General features: G+C 54.4%; 2 protein-coding genes across 5 annotated transcripts in view; one reads left to right on the top strand and one right to left on the bottom strand.

Annotated features, from left to right (window-relative positions):
* Positions 1 to 20,232, bottom strand: part of LOC104667537 (protein PMS2CL-like) — a 1,213,215-nt gene that overhangs the window by 764,633 nt on the left and 428,350 nt on the right. The gene's annotated exons all lie outside the window — the stretch shown is intronic.
* FBXL18 (F-box and leucine rich repeat protein 18) overlaps positions 1 to 20,232 on the top strand; it is a 91,732-nt gene that overhangs the window by 56,920 nt on the left and 14,580 nt on the right. The window contains exon 5 of one of the 4 annotated variants that reach the window (XM_030932200.1): positions 14,872 to 15,190. The exons of 1 other annotated variant lie outside the window; for it this stretch is intronic. In XM_030932200.1, coding sequence (XP_030788060.1) covers positions 14,872 to 15,085 — 214 coding nt within the window. In that variant the 3' untranslated portion in view covers positions 15,086 to 15,190. Of the gene's footprint in view, positions 1 to 4,220; positions 4,786 to 7,853; positions 8,016 to 14,871; positions 15,191 to 20,232 lie in introns of those variants that run through there. 2 more of the 4 variants (XM_030932202.1, XM_030932203.1) reach the window with 2 other exon arrangements.

The raw sequence follows: 20,232 nt of genomic DNA, 5'->3' as shown, positions 1-20,232 counted from the left end.
ATTTTGTTTCTTAATTTTGTTTCTTTTTTTTTTTTTTTTCTTTTGAGACGGAGTCTTGCACTGTCGCCCAGGTTAGAGTGTAGTGGCATGATCTTGGCTCACTGTAACCTCTGCCTCCCAGGTTCAAGTGATTCTCCTGCCTCAGCCTCTCGAGTAGCTGGGACTACAAGCACCCGCTACCACACCTGGCCAATGTTTGTATTTTTAGTAGAAACGAGATTTCACCATATTGGCCAGGCTGGTCTCGAACTCATGACCTCAGGTGATCTGCCCACCTTGGCCTCCCAAAGTGCTGGGATTACAGGCATGAGCCACTGCGCGCGGCCAATTTCGTTTCTTTTAGAGACAGAGTCTTGCTCTGTTGCCTAGGCCGGAGTATAGCGGCACGATCATAGCTCACTGCAGCCTTGACCTCCTGGGTGTAATTAATCCTCCCACTTCAGCCTCCCGAGTAGCTTGGACTACAGGCACTCACCACTACACCTGGTAATTTAAATTTTTTTGTAGGGATGGCGTCTTGCAATTAGGTTGGTGCAAAAGTAAAGGTGGTTCTTGCCATTACTTTTAATGGCAAAAATCACGATTACTTTTGCATCAATCGAGTATGTTGCCCAGGCTGGTCTGGAACTCCTGGGCTCGAGCAATCCTCTGGCCTCAGCCTGCCAAAGTGCTGGGATTACAGGTATAAGCCACGGTGCCTGGCTGGAAGGAAGAAAATGCAGCCGATTAAGGAAGTGCCCAGCACAGTGCCCAGCACATAGTAGGTGCACAATAAATGTGAACCCCTGCCCTTGTTATTTCCTGACCTGTCCCTGAGCTGCTGAGCTGGGCTCAGGTCCGGCTGTGTTTGCAGCCACCCGCCACCCCGGGAATGCAGGACTGGAGCCCTTCCTGGGAGGGTTGGGCACCAGGAGAAAGGCTGGCGGGGACCTAATGCAGAAGGCGATTTATGGCGCAAACACAGCACTTGTGTGTGGAAGGAAAAGATTTTCTTTGAACAAACGAGACTCTCAGCCCTGTTTCCCAGTGGCACGATTACTTCAGAACTGTGCAGCTTCCACAAAACAAAAAGTATGGTGAGGGATGAAGGGTGATGAGAACACGCTTGCAGCTGGTGGAACAAATGTTTTGGGACTGCAGAGGGGCGGCAGTTTGCAGATAGTGAGGCAGGGCTTGGGATGGAGGCCTGGGTGTAAGTCCCAAGCCTCTGCCGTCAGATTAGGGTTTAGGCCGGGCGTGGTGGCTCACTCCTGTAATCCCAGGGCTTTGGGAGGCTGAGGTGTGCAGATTGCTTGGGGTCAGGAGTTCAAGACCAGCCTGGCCAACATGGTGAAACCTCGTCTCTACTAAAAATATAAAAATTAGCCAGTGTCATGGCACGCGCTGGTGACCCCAGCTGCTCGGGAGGCTGAGGCATGAGAATCACTTGAACCCAGGAGGCAGAGGTTGCGATGGGCGGAGATTGTGCCACTGCACTCCAGCCTGGGTGACAGAGTGAGAACCTGTCTCAAAAAATAAAAAAAGTTATGAATTGAGGCATTGAGGGAGGGGAAGGAAGGGGCATGGGAATGACAGACTCATGGTATCCCTGTGTCTTCAGCTGTTGGCCTTTGTATTTGCAAAGTGTTTCATGATTATATTAAGTTTTACAATGTCTAACAGTTAATAGTAGCCCTATTTCACTATGTGTCAGGCACTTTTTTTTTGTTTGTATTTTTGGAGACCGAGTCTCACTTGCTCTGTTGCCCAGGCTGAAGTGCGATCCTGGCTCATTGCAACCTCCACCTCCCAGGTTCAAGTGATTCTTCTGCCTCAGCCTCCCAAGTAGGTGGGACTACAGGCATGTACCACCATACTTATTTTTTGTAGAGATGGGGGTCTCACTATGTTGTCTAGGCTGGTCTTGAACTCCTGGCCTCAAGCAGTCCTTCCGCCTCAGCCTTCCAAAGTGTTGAGATTACAACCATGAGCCACTGTGCCTGGCCGAAAGGCTGCGTGTTTCATCAGGTGACTGCTATGCCTTTGTGCCATTTATTTATTTATTTAGAGACAGAGTGTCACTCTGTTGCCCATGCTGGAGTACTACAGTGTGATCTCAGCTCACTACAGCCTCCGCCTCCTGGGCTCAAGTGATTCTCCTGCCTTAGCCTCCTGAGTAGCTGGGATTACAGGTGCATGCCACCATGCCTGGCTAAGTTTTTCTTTTTCTTTTTCTTTTTTTTTTTTGAGATGGAGTCTCACTCTGTCGCCCAGGCTGAAATGCAGTGGTGTGATCTCGGCTCACTGCAAGCTCCACCTCCTGGGTTCATGCCTTTCTCCTGCCTCAGCCTCCCAAGTAGTTGGGACAACAGGTGCCTGCCACCACGCCCGGCTAATTTTTGTGTTTTTTTTTAGCAGAAACGGGGTTTCGTTTCACCTTGTTCCTTGTTAGTCTCGATCTCCTGACTTCGTGATCTGCCCTCCTTAGGCTCCCAAAGTGCTGGGATTACAGGCGTGAGCCACTGTACCTGGCCAAGTTCTTGTATTTTTAATAGAGATGGGTTTTCACCATGTTGGTCAGGCTGATCTCAAACTCCTGACCTCAGGTGATCCACCCGCCTTGGCCTCCCAAAGTGCTGGGACTGCAGGCATGAGCCACCATGCCTGGCCGCCTTGTGCTATTTATTTGTTACTTACTGTACTGGGACTGAGCCAAGGCCAGAGCCCTGTGGTCCATCTCTGCAGACCTGTGTCTGGTAAAATCCTACCCCCGGCCTGAGTTCTGTAGTAGGTCACACGTTTGTTTTCTTTTCTTCTCTTTATGTTTTTTTTTTTTTTCTTTCTTTCTCGAGACAATGTCTTGCTCCGTCATCCAGACTGGAGTGCAATGGCATGATCATGTCTCACTGTAGCCTTGAATTCCTGGCCTCAGGCAGTCCTCCCCCCTCAGCCTCCTCAGTAGCTGTGACTGTAGGTAGATAACACCATGCCCAGCTAATTTTTTGTAGAGATGGGTTGGGGGTGGAGGGGTCTCACAATGTTGCCCAGGCTCATCTCAAACTCCTGGGCTCAACCAGTCCTCCCAACTTGGCTTCCCAAAGTGCCGGGGTTACAGCTGTCAGCCACCACAAGCAGCCCACACTTGCTTTCAAATGCCCTGCCATGGGCTGGGTGCGGTGGCTCACGCCTGTAATCCCAGCACTTTGGGAGGCCGAGGCGGGCGGATCACGAGGTCGTGAGATCGAGACCATCCTGGCTAACACGGTGAAACCCCGTTTCTACTAAAAATGCAAAAAAAAATTAGCCGGGCGTGGCGGTGGGTGCCTGTAGTTCCAGCTACTTGGGAGGCTGAGGCAGGAGAATGGTGTGAACCTGGGAGGTGGAGCTTGCAGTGAGCCGAGATCGTGCCACTGCACTCCAGCCTGGGCGACTGCGCGAGACTCCGTCTCAAAAAAAAAAAAAAAAAAATGCCCTGCCAACCCAGCAGCCAGTGTTAGCATTTCTGCTGTGTTAAGGTGTTGTTTGCCTCTGGGTTCAAGTGATTCTCGTGCCTCAGCCTCCCAAGTAGCTGGGACTATAGGCATGCGCCACCACGCCCAGCTAATTTTTTTTTGGGGGGGGGGGGCATGGAGTCTCTGTTGTCCAGGCTGGAGTGCAGTGGCACAATCTTGACTCACTGCAACCTCTACCTCCCAAGTTCAAGCGATTCTCCTGCCTCAGCCTCCTGAGTAGCTGGGATTACAGGTGGACGCCACAACGCCTGGCTAATTTTTGTATTTTTAGTAGAGACGGGGTTTCACCATGTAGGTCAGGCTGGTCTCGAACTCCTGACCTCCTGATCCATCTGCCTCGGCCTCCCAAAGTGCTGGGATTACAGGCATCAACCACTGCACCTGGCTAATTTTTGTATTTTTAGTAGAGATGGGGTTTCACCATGTTGGCCAAGCTGGTCTTGAACTCCTGACCTCAAACAATCCACTCGCCTCGGCCTCCCAAAATGCTGGGATTACAGGCGTGAGCCACTATGACTGGCCAGAAACCTCTCTATACAGAGCAAGGCCTTGGGGAGTCATTTTATTGGGGGATAGTGTGGACCCCCGTCTTGCTGCCAGTTCACTGCTGTGTTGCCCAGAAACAACTGACTGTCCCTTATCAGCTCTGAGACAAACTTCAGCCAAATCCTGAAACGGTTCCACCTGCTTTTCAGTTTGTGGTTTAAGGTTTTGGGGTTTTTTTTTTAGGAAGTGAAATGAACAACTCTCCTCTGGAAGAGAAAGATAAGGCTTCAATCCGCAGGAGCGATGTCTGCTGGAAAGAAATATTTTTTAACTTGTGGGCAGTTCTCCAGCTGGGCTGTGTGAGTGAGGAAGCTGGCAGCACTCTCGCTGAGAGAATTGGACGGAGGCTCTGTCCAGGCAGGGGTTCCTTTCCCCGGCGAAGCAGGCTGTGGGCCCAGGCCAGCCAGGCGCAGCGACAGGGATGGCTTGTGCCACAGTGTGGCCTGGAGATCTGGTGAACTTGGAGGCCTGGACCCATTCCCCAGGCCAGCCACCTCCTCCCTCTGAAACACCCACTCCTGGCTGATGGGGGCCACTTGGGGCACCACAGGCCTTTGCTATCTAAAACCTGCATTTCCCGGGCCTTCCGTTGCTTTTTAAAATACAGCTTGACCCTCCCTAACACTGCAGAGTCATCCTCTAGCTTGCTGCCGTCTGGAGACTGCTGTGTATGGCTTCCAAGGTGGCCTCAATGATCCACTGAGTTTCTGCAGGAACTCACTCCTACCGCCTGTTGCGGGATGTGTTTGGTAGCAAATAATAAAAAACCTAGCTCGAAACAGCTTCACAATGAAGGGAATCTGGTGTACTGGAAAATGTGCAGTGGTAGGGTGGGCTTCAGGTCAGGATTGATCCAGCAGCTTACTCACATCTCTAAGGACTCAGTTTAGAATAGCTACCAGCAAACTGGGCTGTGGGATTCCTTGTTTATTCCTGCTACTGAACCAATTGCTCTGACCAGGGTAATGAGAACACCTTGATTTGCTTAGAGTAGTTACCCATTCTGTGGCACCCACACCACACAGCTGCCATGGAATGGGACAGATCGAATTTTATGGTGCCCACAGAGTCCCCCCAATCCCTTTGTAAAATGTAATATAGTGACTCCTGTGGAACTGACCTGAGCTGAGCTCATCTGAGCTGTCCTCTGACCATCATCCACAAGGCTGTGTGTTCTTAGAGGGGACAGCCCTAGGCCAGGTGCAGTGGCTCACGTCTATAATCCCAGCACTTTGGGAGGCCAAGACAGGTGGATCACTTGAGGTCAGGAGTTCAAGACCAGCCTGGCCAGCAAGGTGAATCTCCATCTGTACTAAAAACACAAAAATTAGCTAGGCGTGGTGGCATGCACCTGTAATCCCAGCTACTGGGGAGGCTGAGGTGGGAGAATCACTTGAACCAGGGAGATGGAGGTTGCAGTGAGCTGAGATTGCACCACTGCACTCCAACCTGGATGACAGAATGAGACTGTCTCAGACAAACAAAAAAAGGGGACTGCCGCGTTCTGTTCTGAGTCTCAGCACTCGGGGCCATCCCTTCCCACCTCCCCGCCTCCTTCCGCTGTCCTTTGCTTCCAGCCATGCTGGCCTCCTTTCCATGCCTTAAGTGTTCTGTCCTTGGCCTGCCCCAGGGCCTTTGCACAAGCTGTTCCCTCTGCCTGGAGCCCCCACCTTGCCGAGTCTGTTGCTTCTGCTCATTCTTCAGGATTCAGAGAATCTGCCCCCAGGCTTGGCCTCCCTGTTCTTGGGGCCTCCTGGGCCTCGCCTGCCCCCACTTCCCAGGGCTTGTAATTGACGGCATGAGATGAGGGGTTTATGTGCGAGTGCATCGTGATGAGTCTGAGATCCCCCTTGGTTTGTCCTCCTACTGATTGGAGCTGCCCCCAAGCTCACTGCCTTGGGAAGGGGCGAAGTGGAAACTGAGAGATGGCTGGCTTTGCCTCATGAGAGCCCAGGGCGGGCTGACTGGTGCGGGGGGAGCACGGTCCTGAGAGAGCAGATGCCGTGGGCCTAAGGGACCAGGGATGGGAGCAGGCAGCGGGTTCCTGGGCAGAGCCGAGCCTTGGGGAGGACAGCAGTGGGGGCTGGGCTGCTTCTAGGTCCCATGATGAAGTTGGCTGGGAGCAGGAGTTGCCAGTTTCAGTGGGGTGACTGGGCCGGTGCAGAACGGAGGTTGGGTTGTTCAGGAAGCAGATGCTGAGAAGGACTGCGGAAGGCAAAGGGGTTCTTGGGGGGTTGAGGGAGGAGTGACACTGGGGAAGGAGCACAGAAGGAACGAAATGTGGCAGGGAGCTGTTAGACTTCGATGCTGGAGCCAGCATGGCCCATGAGAGAGTCCCCCGTGGGGCAGAGGTGGCCAGGTCTTGCCTGGGCATTGGCTGGGGCCACGTGGAGAAGAGAGGACAGCCCTAGGCCAGGTGCAGTGGCTCACGTCTATAATCCCAGCACTTTGGGAGGCCAAGACAGGTGGATCACTTGAGGTCAGGAGTTCAAGACCAGCCTGGCCAACAAGGTGAATCTCCATCTCTACTAAAAACACAAAAATTACCTTGCTGAAGGACCAGACTCTCTCCTGATGCCATGGAAGTGGTGTTTGTGTGTGTGTGTGTGAGTGTGTGTGCGTGCATGTGTAGTGGGTCGGGGGAAGGCATCATCTAGGGACACCCAGAAAGTTCTGCTTCCCACTTCCCTGAATTCACAGCCTGGGTTTGAGGCCCACCCTGTGGGGATGTGGATGGTCAGCAATCCCTGAGGATCTTCTCAGGATGGACTTGGCACCATGGGAATGCAAACCCCAGTGTAGGAGCCCATTCCCACTGAGGGGATGGCCGTGTCCTGTGGGGAACCAGGGAGGACAGGGGCGGCTGGGCTTGTGGAATTGCTTCTGACGCCAGTGAAGCCAGTGGCTAGCAAGGAGACTAAGGCAGTGCTCCTACGAGAGTGCTCCCTGATGCTCCTCCTCATATGCTCCCCAAGAGTACTCCCTAGAGTACTCCCCAGAGGGTGCTCCCCAAGTATGTGCCCTGAGAATGTTCAAGTATGTGCCCTGAGTGCTCCCTGAGGGTGCTCCCCAAGCATGTGCCCAAGAATACTCCCTGAAAGTGCTCCCGATGCTGCTCCCGAGATGTTCCCCCGAGAGTGCTCCCCAGATATGCTCCCAAAGAGTACTCCTTGGAGTGCTCCCCCAAGAGTGCTCCCCATAGTCTCCCTGAGAGTGCTCTCAAGATAATCCCCCAGAGTCCTCCCTAGTAGTGCCCAGGGTTGCTCCCTGAGCAAGAGGACAGGAAGCCAGCCTCGAGTTTGCTGATGAGGCTAACCTCACAGCAGACTCCTAAAGTGACGGCGTGGAAGGTGGCCCTTGGACTGCCAGTGTGACTGGGATCACTCTTACAGCACCACCCTCCAGGCTCTGGTTTCCCAGACTGTAGGGGCGAGGGAGGCATTGATAAGCAGACTCTACCGTTTAGGATTCGAGAGACAGAAAATCCCAAACAACAGCGGCTTAGCCAAGCAGAGCGTCCTCTCTCACCGACAGCTCGGGTGGCCATCTGGGCTGATGGGCAGTGGGGGAGGCGTCTTATGCACTGGGGGCACCTCCTCCTCCGTGAGTCCCCACTCTGCAACCTGGGTGCTGATGGGGCCCTGCAGGCCCTGCAGGGTGGCCCTGCCCTCGGACCCCAGGCTCTGTTGCTCCCTTGCTGTGTGCCCTGGGGCAACTTACTGAACCTCTCTGAGCCTCACTCAGGGCCCCATCTGGAAAATGAGGTTCTTTCTTTTCACTCATTGAGGAATTCATTTCTTTCCTCCTGCTTCTCAGAAATCAGTCTGGATGGGAAACAGACATCAAACATACTAATCCAGTGGCCTCTGGAGTGGATGCACAAGATCATTTACTTACGTGAGAAAAAAAATGAATAACACTTTCATTTTAAGTTATTCTTTTCTATAAAGTAAGAATGAAACAGCCGAGGCAGGAGGATCACTTGTGGCCAGGAGTTCAAGACCAGCCAGGGCGACACAGTGGCCATCTCTACAATAATCAGAAATTAAAAAAAAAAATTAGCCGGATGTGGCCGGGCGCCGTGGCTCACGCCAGTAATCCCAGCACTTCGAGAAGCCGAGGCAGGCGGATCGTGAGGTCAGGAGTTCGAGACCAGCCTGGCCAACACGGTGAAATCCCCTCTTTAATAGTAATACAAAAATTAGCCAGGTGTGGTGGCGGGCGCCTGTAATCCCAGCTACTCAGGAGGCTGAGGCAGGAGAATCGCTTGAACCTGGAAGGCAGAGGTTGCAATGAGCCGAGATCGTGCCACTGCACTCCAGCCTGGGCGAAAGAGTGAAACTCTGTCGCCAAAAAAAAAAAAAAAAGCTGGGTGTAGTGGTGCACGCCTGCAGTCCCAGCTACTTGGGAGGTTGAGGCAGAAGGATCGCTTGAGCCCAGGAAGTGGAGGCTGCAGTAAGTCATGATTGTGTCACTGTTCTCCAGCCTGGGTGACAAAGCAACACCCTCCAAACAAACAAAAACTTTGCAGGCCAGTAGCAGTGGCTCACACCTGTAATCCCAGCACTTTGGGAGGCTGAGGCAGGAGGACCATTTCAGCTCGAGTTCAAGACTAGCCTGGGCAACACAGTGAGACCCTCTTTCTAAAAAACAAACAAACAAACAAACTTTGCTAACATTGAATGTACAGATTTGCCTGACTTGTGCTGGTGGGGGTCTGGAGCAATCGCATTTATCTGAGGTCCTGAATGTATGGCCCTGTGCAAGCTGTCCCCGTCCTGAGGCCTCAGTTTCCCCCTCCTCCTCTGGGAGGAGACACAGAACAGGCCATGAGGTGCTTGGAACTGTGCCCTGCGGCAGGCAGCTGCCGAGTCGTAGCTGTCTCTGTCCCACAGGAGAGGTGGATCCTCCCAGGGGAGGAGGGCCAGCCCGAGGTGCTCTGCTCACCCTTTGACTTCGTGTTTGGGACACTTGGAGGCTGGCGTGCGGCCGAATAAGTGGATCTATAGATTAACAAAACTAATCCTAATGAGATGGGTGTATGGCTTAAGCAGATTCTTTTTTTTTTTTTTTTTTTTTTTTTTGAGACGGAGTCTGGCTCTGTCGCCCGGGCTGGAGTGCAGTGACTGGATCTCAGCTCACTGCAAGCTCCGCCTCCCGGGTTTACGCCGTTCTCCTGCCTCAGCCTCTGGAGTAGCTGGGACTACAGGCGCCCGCCACCTCGCCTGGCTAGTTTTTTGTATTTTTTAGTAGAGACAGGGTTTCACCAGGTTAGCCAGGATGGTCTCGATCTCCTGACCTCGTGATCCGCCCGTCTCGGCCTCCCAAAGTGCTGGGATTACAGGCTTGAGCCACCGCGCCCGGCCTTAAGCAGATTCTTGCTAAAAAAAAAAAAAAAAAAAAACCCTCCCCCCAGGCAAACCCACAAAATCCATCTCAGATTAGAGAGGAACGGTGCAAGCCTCTTGCTCCTTGGGACCTGAGGAGACAGTGGGGGCGATGGTGACGTCATCACAGTGCCGGCCTGTTGCTATTGGCCGGATGGCCAAGAAGTACCACCCAGTGACCTCCAGCAAGAGGGGGCCCAAATCCATGACATCATCCAGAAGATCCTTTCACAAAGGGATTTGTCTCCAGAGCCCTTCACAGTCACTGCTGGGAGGAAAAGAGGGGGTTAGAGATGTTTCTTGGCTGGGCACGGTGGTTCACGCCTGTAATCCCAGCACTTAGAGAGCCCAACGCTGGAGGATCACTGGAGCCCAGGAGTTCAAGACCAGCCTGGGCAACACGGCAAGACTGTCTCTATATAAAAGAAAATTTTAAAAATAGAGGGAGATGGAGAGACAGAGACAGACAAATAGGCAGAGACAGAGAGAGAGGCAGATGGAGACAGAGATCGAGCAGACAGAGACAGAGATCGAGCAGACTGAGACAGAGATAGACAAACAAGACAAAGACAGATGGAAGTGGCAGATTAACCGGGCGGGGAGAGGAAGCGGGAGGGCTGGGAAGCTGAGCCTGGCGGGCAGGACCTGGCAGCTGACCAGGCCTGGGGCCTCCCCGGGCCGATGCGTGGCCACTATTTCCACGGCGTGGCCAGACTGGCCCGAGCTCCCGATGTTCCGGCCTCTCTGGGCAGGGCGGGGTGGGGCCGGGCACTCAGTATGCCCACTGCATGGGGACAGGGTGGATCTGCACCTTGGAGGGGATGAGAAGGGGGTAGGTTCCAGCCCTCTTTCCCCCATGGGGTCAGCTGAGGTTTGGGGATTTCCGGGACATTCCAGGTGGGAGTGTAGCAGCTGCCACCAGACTGCAGCGTGTGGGGCCAGGGACAGGCATGGACCAGGCCCCCAGGAGCGGCTGGGCTCTGAGGCATCCCCAGGGTGTGGTGGGCATCAGAGGAAGGGCCGGTCACCCCCTCAGTCCCTGCAGTGTGGCCAGGCATTGCCAGGTCAAGTGTGCCCACCTGCTCCAGTGCAGACGGGGAGACTGAGGCCCTGAGAGGTGGCGGCCAGCCCAGGACCACAGGCCACCCTGGGGCAGGTGGGAGGACCAAGGCTCTGTCTCCTGAGCTCGGCCCCTCCACACAGTCTCCCTCCAGGTGACTCAACATCCATGACCAGCCCCCGTTACTCAGAGGAGCCACTTGGGGGTCTCCAGGGAGGTCCCTTAAGCCCTCTCCTTCTGTGCATTGTGTCCCTGGCCATGCCGCACTGGGTACATGGGCTCAGGTCGTGCCCCAGGACTGCCTCTGGGCAAAGTGGTGGCCCAGGAGGGGAGAGTGGGGATGGGGAGGATCCTCCTGGGGTGGGACTGGGGCCTGGAGTGGGAGGGCCAAGAGGATCAGGTCAGCAGACACCTCCCAGGTTGGCCCTGGGCTCAGCCCTGGACACCTGGGGATCCCGAAATCATGGCAGCACTACAGAGGAGCCCTGGCTGGGATGGGACAGTCCCCAGGCCATGACAGTGTGAGGAACACAGAGCAGGGTTTGGGGAGGTCACAGCCAGCAGAATGTTCTGGACGGCTTGGCTGAATCAGTGTTAGCAAGACTGAGGAAGCTGTGAACAGCATTCTGGGGAGGGGGCTGCAGGTGCAGAGCCCCCGGGTGGGAACCGCAGGGCTGTTTATGGGGCCGGCATGCAGTGTGGCGGGGCCTGTGCCACTCCCTGAGGCACAGTGCGTGTGTGTCTGCAAAAGCCTGCCAAGTTTGTGGGGGCCACAGAGGAGCTGGGGACGGGGCTGTGCTGTGACAGCACCTAGGTGACAGGTGACAGCATCTGGGTGATGGGAGATGGGCTCCGTTCAGGGCATAGCCAAGGACTTGGGGTGAAGTGGACACAGGCCAGGGGGACTGAGCAGAGGGACGCATAGGAGCTGGAAGGGAGCGGTGGGAGGTGGGGCCCCTCTGAGCTGAGGCGTGGGGCCCCACACAGTGGAGATGGAGTTGTTGTGTCTGAGATGGGAAGCTTGAAGGCCTGTGGGGAGGTGATGTCTCAGCTGGAGTCACTGAGTGGGGGCTGGGTGAGAACCCAGAGCTCTCGGAGCCTTTGGACAGGGGAGGGGGACAGAGTAGGAGGAGACCTAAGCGGGGCACAGGAGCGTCCTGGGGTTGAAAGTTTCCCATGAGGAAAAAAGATGGGTCAGGCAGGTGTGCCCCGCCCCCAGTGCCTCCACACCCCCCACCCTCCAGCCTGGGTGACCCCACCCATCCCAGCCTGGGTTGCTATGGTGATGGGACGCGTGGCCAGCAGGTGTCACCAGAGCCTGCAGAATCTGGAAGGAGCAGGTGCGGACGGGTGGGGGCGCCTGTGGGACCCTCTCCTGGGGTCCCCTCCAGCCAGACCAGGCCCAGAGAGGTGCCCTCAGAGCCACCTCGGCCAGGATCCAGAGACACAGCCCGGCCATTGGGGACACAGCCCAGGACAGCAAGGAGCCCTGGGTGAGACCACGGGAGGGGGATGTTAGCTCAGGGGGAACCCTGGGAGGAGTTTGCAGTCGGCAGGTCTGTGAGAAGCGGGCTGCACCACGGTGGGATCCTGGTCCTCATTTTCCCCATCTGTAAAATCATGCCCAGGCCTTGCCCAGAGCAGGGAACCAATAGGACTTGGAAGTGGCCAGGTGCAGTGGCTCACGCCTATAAACCCAACTTTTTATTATATTTTATTTTTTTGAGATGGAGTCTCGCTCTGTCGCCCAGGCTTAGAATGCAGTGGTGTGATCTTGGCTCACTGCAACCTCTGCCTCCCGGGTTCAAGCGATTCTTCTACCTCAGCCTCCCAAGTAGCTGGGACTACAGGCATGCACCACCATGCCTGGCTATTTTTTGTATTTTTAGTAGAGACGGGGTTTCACCATGTTAGCCAGGCTGGCCCCAAACTCCTGACCTCAAGTGATCTGCCTGCCTTGGCCACCCAAAAAAAGTGCTGGGATTACAGGTGTGAGCCACCGTGCCTTGCCTAAACCCAGCTTTTTGGGAGGCCAAGGTGGGAGGATTGCTTGAGGCCAGGAGTTCAGGACTAGCCTGTGCAACATGGCCAGACTCTATCTCTAGAAAAAATTTAAAAATTAACTAGGGAGGGTGGTACACATCTGCAGTCCCAGATACCTGGGAGGCTGAGGCAGAAGGGTCGCTTGAGGCCAGGAGTTCAAGACCAGCCTGGGCAACATAGCCAGACTCTGTCTCTAGAAAAAATTTAAAAATTAGCCAGGTGCAGTGATGCACACTTTCCATCCCAGCTACTTGGGAGGCTGAGGCAGGAGGACTGCTTGAACCTAGGAGTTTGAGGCTGCAGTGAGCTGTGATTGCGTCACTGCACTCCAGCCTGGGTGGCAGGGCAACACCCTCTCTCTAAAATTAAAAAAAAAAAAAAAAAAGAAACCTCAAAGTATATCTGGATCAGATGCCACTTTGACCCAGGAAGCAAGGCGCACGCACATGCACACGCCTTTGCACACGCATGTCCACGGCCCGTACAGAGGCACAAGTCTGAATTTCACTGCATTTTACTTCTTGGTTTGAACCTCCCGACAGGGCCTCTGAGGTCAGAGCCCCTGGGCCTAGAACACGAATCCCACTGTCTAGAAGCATCTACTGAGGCTCCAGGGAGGAAGCTTGAGGGACCAGGCAGGTCCTGGCTTTTAAAATTTTTTATAAGGCCGGGCGCGGTGGCTCAAGCCTGTAATCCCAGCACTTTGGGAGTCCGAGACGGGCGGATCACGAGGTCAGGAGATCGAGACCATCCTGGCTAACACGGTGAAAACCCGTCTCTACTAAAAAAAAACTACAAAAAACTAGCCGGGCGAGGTGGCGGCGCCTGTAGTCCCAGCTACCCGGGAGGCTGAGACAGGAGAATGGCGTGAACCCGGGAGGTGGAGCTTGCAGTGAGCTGAGATCCGGCCACTGCACTCCAGCCTGGGCGACAGAGCCAGACTCCGTCTCAAAAAAAAAAAAAAAAAAAAAAAAATTTATATATATATATACTTTTTTTTTTTTTTTTTTTTTTTGGCAGAGACAGAGGTCTCACCATGTTGGTCTTGAGCTCCTGGCTTCAAGTAATCTTCCTGCCTCAGTCTAAGTGCTGGGATCACAGGCGTGAGCCGCCGTGCCCAGTCCTGGCTTTACTACTCCTGCTGTGCACCCCTCTCTGAGCCTCAGAGGGGTCCCTGGCCTTGACATCTCCCCTCACTGGGCCATAGGACAAAGGCCTGGTGACTGATGAATGCGGAAACTAGGTGGGGCCTCTGGAGAATGATGGAGGACACGGTAGCCTGCAAGCAATTCCACCCTGGAATTAGGTGAATCCGCAGGCTCCCTCTAGCCCCGTCTCCCTCCCCTCCCCGGCCTTCCCCTCCTCTCCTCCCAGGAATGTTGCCAATGCCAGGGATATGCTGAGGCCTGCTCTTCTCCTAAATGAAGTCTCCGCTGCCAGCATTAGCTTATTTTCTGCAGAAAGCAAATTAAAGGCGTTGCTGAGGAAGGTATTTGGATCTTTGGGGCCGCTCCCAGAGTCCTTGCACCTGGCCAGGGGTGGATCTGGCCTGGGGGGCCACCATGGTCCCAGTCCCAGGCCCCTTCCTGGAATTCCCCTTCCCAGCCCCTGCTTTCTTTTCAAAGCCTCCCCGGCCAAAGTGGGGAGGGGGGACCTGCCTGCATCGTGCCTGGGGCCCCAGCATCAGAATGGCCAGTTGCCTGTCCCTCTGCGGGCTGTTTTGGCCTCTCAAGGTCACAGACCATGTCTTTTAAGTCTCACTATATTTTTTTCTGATTATAAAAGCAATCGATTTCACCATAGAAATGTCAGGAAATAAGGCTGGGGGTGGTGGCTCATGCCTGTAATCCCTAAGATTTGGGAGGCTGAGGAGGGAGGATCACTTGAGGCCAGGAGTTCAAGATCAGTCTGGGCAACATAGTGGACCCCATCTGTACAAAAAATACAAAAATTAGCTAAGCGTGGTAGTGCGTGCCTGTCATGCCAGCTACTTTGGAGGTTGAGGCAGGATCACTTGAGCCCGGTAGTTGGAGGCTGTGGTGAGCTGTGATGGCGCCACTGCACTCCAGCCTGAACAAGAGTGAGACCCTGTCTGTAAAAAGAAAAGAAAAAAAAAAAAAAAAAAAAAAAAAAAGCAGTGCCTGCGTCTACTCCCTGCCTCTCTTCGGTGCATTTTTCTCCCTTTGTCTTATGGAGTCTGAGGCTCTGGCCCACCCCTCCCCACCTTTAGTGTTTCCTTCCACGGGGTGAGGTGCAAAGAAGGACTGTCCAAGGGAGGGCTGGAGTCAGGGCTGGGCACAGGGCGGGATGAGGTGGGTGAGGGTACCTATGAGCTTCTTGCCAGGTCTCCTGCCACACCCGCAACTCCCCCAGCCACTGAGGAACCCCCTGCAGAGCTGAGTGGAAGAGGCAGCTTGTCCCCCCACCTTCAGCAATGGGAACCTGTAGCAACTGGAACAAGGCCCCACCATAAAGTTCTGTGTGTCCCAGGTAAGGCTAGAGACAGAAAAAAGACCCCGACAGCTTTCATCTGTTTCCTGGCAGGGATGGGGCTCTAAGGCAGGTTTCCTGGAACCCTACAGCTCTCTTTGTCTAGCTGGGGAAGTGGCTTGTAGACTAGGTCAAGGGACAGAAAGCACTGATTCATCCATCCATTAGCCTATCTATCTATCTATCTATCTATCTATCTATCTATCTATCTATCATCTATCTATCCATCCATCCATCCATTCACCCATCCACTCACTCTTCCGTTCACCTACCCACCCACCCACCCATCTGTCCACCCATCTACCCACACATCCACCTATCCATTCACTCATCTATCCACTTCATCCATCCATCCATCCATCCATCCATCCATCCATCCATCCACCCACTCATCCATCTACTCATTCACCCACCCATCCACCTACCCACCCACCCACCCATCCAACCACTCATCTATCCATCCACCCAATGTGGTAGCGTGCGCCTGTGGTCCCAGCTACTCAGGAGGCTGAGGTGGGAGGATCACTTGAGCCCAGGAGTTTGAGGCTGCAGTAAGCTGTGATTGTGCCACTGGACTCCAGCCTCAGTGACACAGCAAGAGCCTGTCACTTAAAAACTAAAAGAAAGCGGCAGTTTTGGAGAGCAAATGCAGCCGGGCCAGTGGCTGGAGAGGCCCCAAGTGGTACTAGAGCAGGGTGGCTGTGGGATTGGGTGTTCTGGGTGGGCCTCCCTAGGCCATTCCTGGTCAGCAGTGGTTGGTGAGTTCTTGGCCACCAACCCACCAACCCTCCCTGTGTTCTCTTTAGCAAAGTGGAGGGGCCTACGGGGTCACCAGCCCCCTGGGATATGCTGAGGGGACAACTGTGGGCCAGGAACCCCTCACTACCTGCCCTGAAAACCTGTCCCCCAGAATAGCCACCTGATATGCCCCTTCCTGGCCAGGCCCCATTGGGTAAAGGGAGGCATGGCAGAGGAGGTGGGAGGGAATCAGGGAGGACCCTGCCTCAGAGCACCAAGTCCTGTCCACCTGGCCCCACCCCACTCCGATCTCAGAGTCCCTGGGGGTGGGGAAGGAACCTGTTTTCAGAATCCATTTCCTCTATGTCAGTTACAGGGAAAGAAGAAGAGAGAGATGATGCCAGAAAATAAAATAAATAAAAAAAACCCTCCACAAACCATGAAAACATCCCCTCTCCCCAGCGCTCCACCCTGGCCTGAGCATTGCTTTCCAGATATTTCTTGGGTGAGAAGAATTAAATTCAGTTCAAAGAAGTGTTTATGGAAAACAGTGTCCAGTGTCCAGTGCTGGCGGGGCAGTGGGGTCCTCTCCTGGGAGGCGCCTCGGCCTGTCGGGGGGACGGCTCTGAGAGTCTCCTCTGGTGTCCCCCATGGGGTTGGGGGCTACGGGGAGCAATGCAAGTCGAGGGAGCAACCCTCAAGGTCAGTGCCCAGCAAGCTGAGGCGGGGGGCTCCGGGTATCTGAGAGCAGCCAGATCTCAGACTGGGTGGCTGCCAATGACAGGAGTTTGCCCTTGCACAGTGCTGGAGGCCAGCAGTCCAAACGCAAGGTGTGGGCAGGGCTGGCTCCTTCTGGAGGCCTTTGGGGAGGCTGTTCCAGGCCTCCCTGCAGCTGCCTGGGGCTCCAGAAATCCTCGGTGTTCCTGGGCCTGTAGCTGCATCGCTCCCATCTCTGTCTCCGTCGTCACGTGGCCTTCTCTGTGCCTGTGTCCTCTCCTTTCCTTTTCTTTTTTCTTTCTTTCTTTCTTTTTTTTTTTGAGAAGGAGTCTCGCTCTGTCACCCAGGCTGGAGTGCAGTGGCCGGACCTCAGCTCACTGCAAACTCCGCCTCCCGGGCTTACGCCGTTCTCCTGCCTCAGCCTCCTGAGTAGCTGGGACTACAGGCGCCCGCCACCTCGCCCGGCTAGTTTTTTGTATTTTTTTAGTAGAGACGGGGTTTCACCGTGTTAGCCAGGATGGTCTCGATCTCCTGACCTCGTGATCCGCCCGCCTCGGCCTCCCAAAGTGCTGGGATTACAGGCTTGAGTCACCGCGCCCGGCCTTCTTTTTTCTTTCTTTCTTTCTTTTTTTTTTTTTTTTTTTTGAGATGGAGTTTCTCTGTCACCTAGGCTGGAGTGCAATGGAACGATCTTGGCTCACTGCAACCTCTGCCTCCTTGGTTCAAGTGATTCTTCTGCCTCAGCCTCCTGAGTAGCTGGGACTATAGGCGCCCGCCACCATGCCTGGCTAATTTTTTGTGTTTTTAGTGGAGACAAGGTTTCACCGTGTTAGCCAGGCTGGTCTTGATCTCCTGAACTCATGATCCGCCCGCCTTGGCCTCCCAAAGTGGTGGGATGACAGGTGTGAGCCAACCCGCCGGGTCCCCCTCCTTTTCTTGGAAGGACACCGGTCACTGGATTTAGGACCGGTCCTAAGCCCAGGATGATCTCATCTTGAGATGCTTAACCAGTGACACCTGCAAATATCCTGTTTCCAAATAAGGTCACATTCTGAGGTTACAGGTGGACAGGAAGTTTTGGGAGAACATCCTCCAACCCCCTGCAATGGGAAAATTGACATGCAACTGTTTGTTATTGTTGTTTTTGTTTTGAGGAGTCTCCCTCTGTTGCTCTGTCGCTAGGCTGGAGTGCAATGGCACAACCTTGTCTCACAGCAGCCTCCGCCTCCTGAGTTCAAGCGATTCTCCTGCCTCAGCCTCCGGAGTAGCTGGGACCACAGGCATCTGCCACCAAGCCTGGGTAAATTTTTTTTTTTTTTTTTTTTTTTTTGAGACGGAGTCTTGCTCTGTCGCCCATTCTGGAGTGCAGTGGAGCAATCTTGGCTCACTGCAAGCTCCGCCTCCTGAGTTCACGCCATTCTCCTGCCTCAGCCTCCCGAGTAGCTGGGACTACAGGCGCCCACCACCACGCCCGGCTAATCTTTTTGTATTTTTAGTAGAGACAGGGTTTCAGCGTGTTAACCAGGATGGTCTCTATCTCCTGACCTCGTGATCCGCCCGCCTTGGCCTCCCAAAGTGCTGGGATTACAGGTGTGAGCCACCGCACCTGGCCTAAATTTTGTTTTTGAGATGGAACCTCGCTCTGTCACCCAGGCTGGAGTGCAATGGCATGATTTTGGCTCACTGCAGCCTCCCAAGTTCAAGCGATTCTTCTGCCTCAGCCTCCCAAGTAGCTGGGATTACAGGTGCCCACCACCACGCCGAGCTAATTTTTTTACTTTTAGTAGAGACAGGGTTTCACCATGTCGGTCAGGCTGGTCTTGAACTACTGACCTCAAATGATCTGCCTGCCTCAGCTTTCCATAGTGCTGGGATTATATGCATGAGCCACGGTGCCTGGCCAAATTTTTGTATTTTTAGTAGAAACAGGGTTTCACCATGTTGGCCAGGCTGGTCTCAAACTCCTGACCTCAAGTGATCCACCCACCTCGGCCTCCCAAAGTGCTGGGATTACAGGCGTGAGCCACTGTGCCCAGCTTGTTTTTTTTTTTTTTTGGAGATGGAGTCTCACTCTGTTGCCCAGCCTGGAGTGCAGTGGCGTGATCTCAGCTCACTGCAAACTCCGCCTCCTGGGTTCATGCCATTCTCCTGCCTCAGCCTCCCGAGTAGCTGGGACTACAGGCGCCTGCCACCACACCGGGCTAATTTTTTTGTATTTTTAGTAGAGATGGGGTTTCATCATGTTAGCCAGGATGGTCTCAATCTCCTGACCTTGTGATCCACTCGCCTCGGCCTCCCAAAGTGTTGGGATTACAGGCGTGAGCCACCTGCACCTGGCCTTTTTTTTTTTTTTTTTTTTTTTTTTTTTTTGAGGCGGAGTCTCGCTCTGTCGCCCGGACTGGAGTGCAGTGGCCCGATCTCAGCTCACTGCAAGCTCCGCCTCCCGGGTTTACGCCATTCTCCCGCCTCAGCCTCCCGAGTAGCTGGGACTACAGGCGCCCGCCACCTCGCCCAGCTAGTTTTTGTATGTTTAGTAGAGACGGGGTTTCACTGCGTTAGCCAGGATGATCTCGATCTCCTGACCTCGTGATCCGCCCGTCTCGGCCTCCCAAAGTGCTGGGATTACAGGCTTGAGCCACCGCGCCCGGCCTTTTTTTTTTTTTTAAGACAGGGTCTCACTCTGTCTCCCAGGCTGGAGTACAGTAGCATAATCAAGGCTCACTACAGCCTTGAACTCCCAGGCTCAAGAGATCCTCCTGCCTGAGCCTCCTCAGTAGCTGGGATTACAGGTGCATGCCACCACACCCAGTTAATTTTTAACTTTTTGTAGAGAAAGGGTCTTGCTATGTTGCTCAGGCTGGTCTCCAACTCCTGAACTCAAGTGCTCCTCCCACCTCATCCTCCAGAATAGCTGGGACTACAGGTGCGCACCACCACACCTGGCTAATTTTTAAATATTTTGTAGAAATGGGGTCTCGCCGTGTTGCCTAGGCTAGTCTTGAACTCCTGGCTTCAAGTGATCCTCCTGTCTCCGCCTCCCAAAGTGTTGGGGTTACAGGTGTGAGTCACTGTGCCTGGCCCACCCACTGTGTTCATTCCCTAGTGCCACTGTTACAAATGCCCACACACAGGGTGACTTCAAAGCAGAAACCTATTGTCTTACAGCGCTGGAGGCCAGAAGTCCCAGATCAAGGTGCAGGCAGAGTTGGCTCCTTCTGGAGACTCTCAGCGAGAATCCTTTCCAGGCCTCTCTTCAGCCTCTGGTGGCTACGGGCCATGCTTGGCGCTCCTGGGCCCGTGGCTGCCTTGCTGCAGTCTCTGCCCCGGCCCTCAGGCACTCCTTACGTGGGAGTGCGCTCTGTGTCTCTTAAGGACGGGAGTCATTGGATTTAGGGCTCATTCTAATCAGGCACGCTTATCTCGAGAGCCTTACCTTAATTCCATCTGCAGAGTCCGTTATTCCAAGTGAGAGCCTATCTGAGGTTCCAGGTGGACATGTCTTTTGTGGGGACACCCTCCAACCCCCTAGCCTGCTTGTCTGTGGGCGGTTGGCTGACCCGCCGTCCTGGGGATAAGGGGGTGCCTGGACGGAAGGAGTTCAGTGAGAAAACTGGGGCATTCCTGGGCACACCGGGTCAGTCGGTCCCAGGGGCATTCGGTAGGGACTGGGATGTGGGTTTTATAGCCTCGGCAGTGGGCAACACTTCAGGATGGAAGGGTGGGCTCTGGGTGGGAGGAGGGGGACTTGCTGCCCACCCAG

This window comes from Rhinopithecus roxellana, chromosome 6, assembly GCF_007565055.1.
Source record: "Rhinopithecus roxellana isolate Shanxi Qingling chromosome 6, ASM756505v1, whole genome shotgun sequence".
Lineage (NCBI taxonomy): Eukaryota > Metazoa > Chordata > Mammalia > Primates > Cercopithecidae > Rhinopithecus > Rhinopithecus roxellana.
The sequence above is the reverse complement of the archived record's forward strand: the minus strand, read 5'-3'. Positions and strand labels throughout refer to the sequence as shown.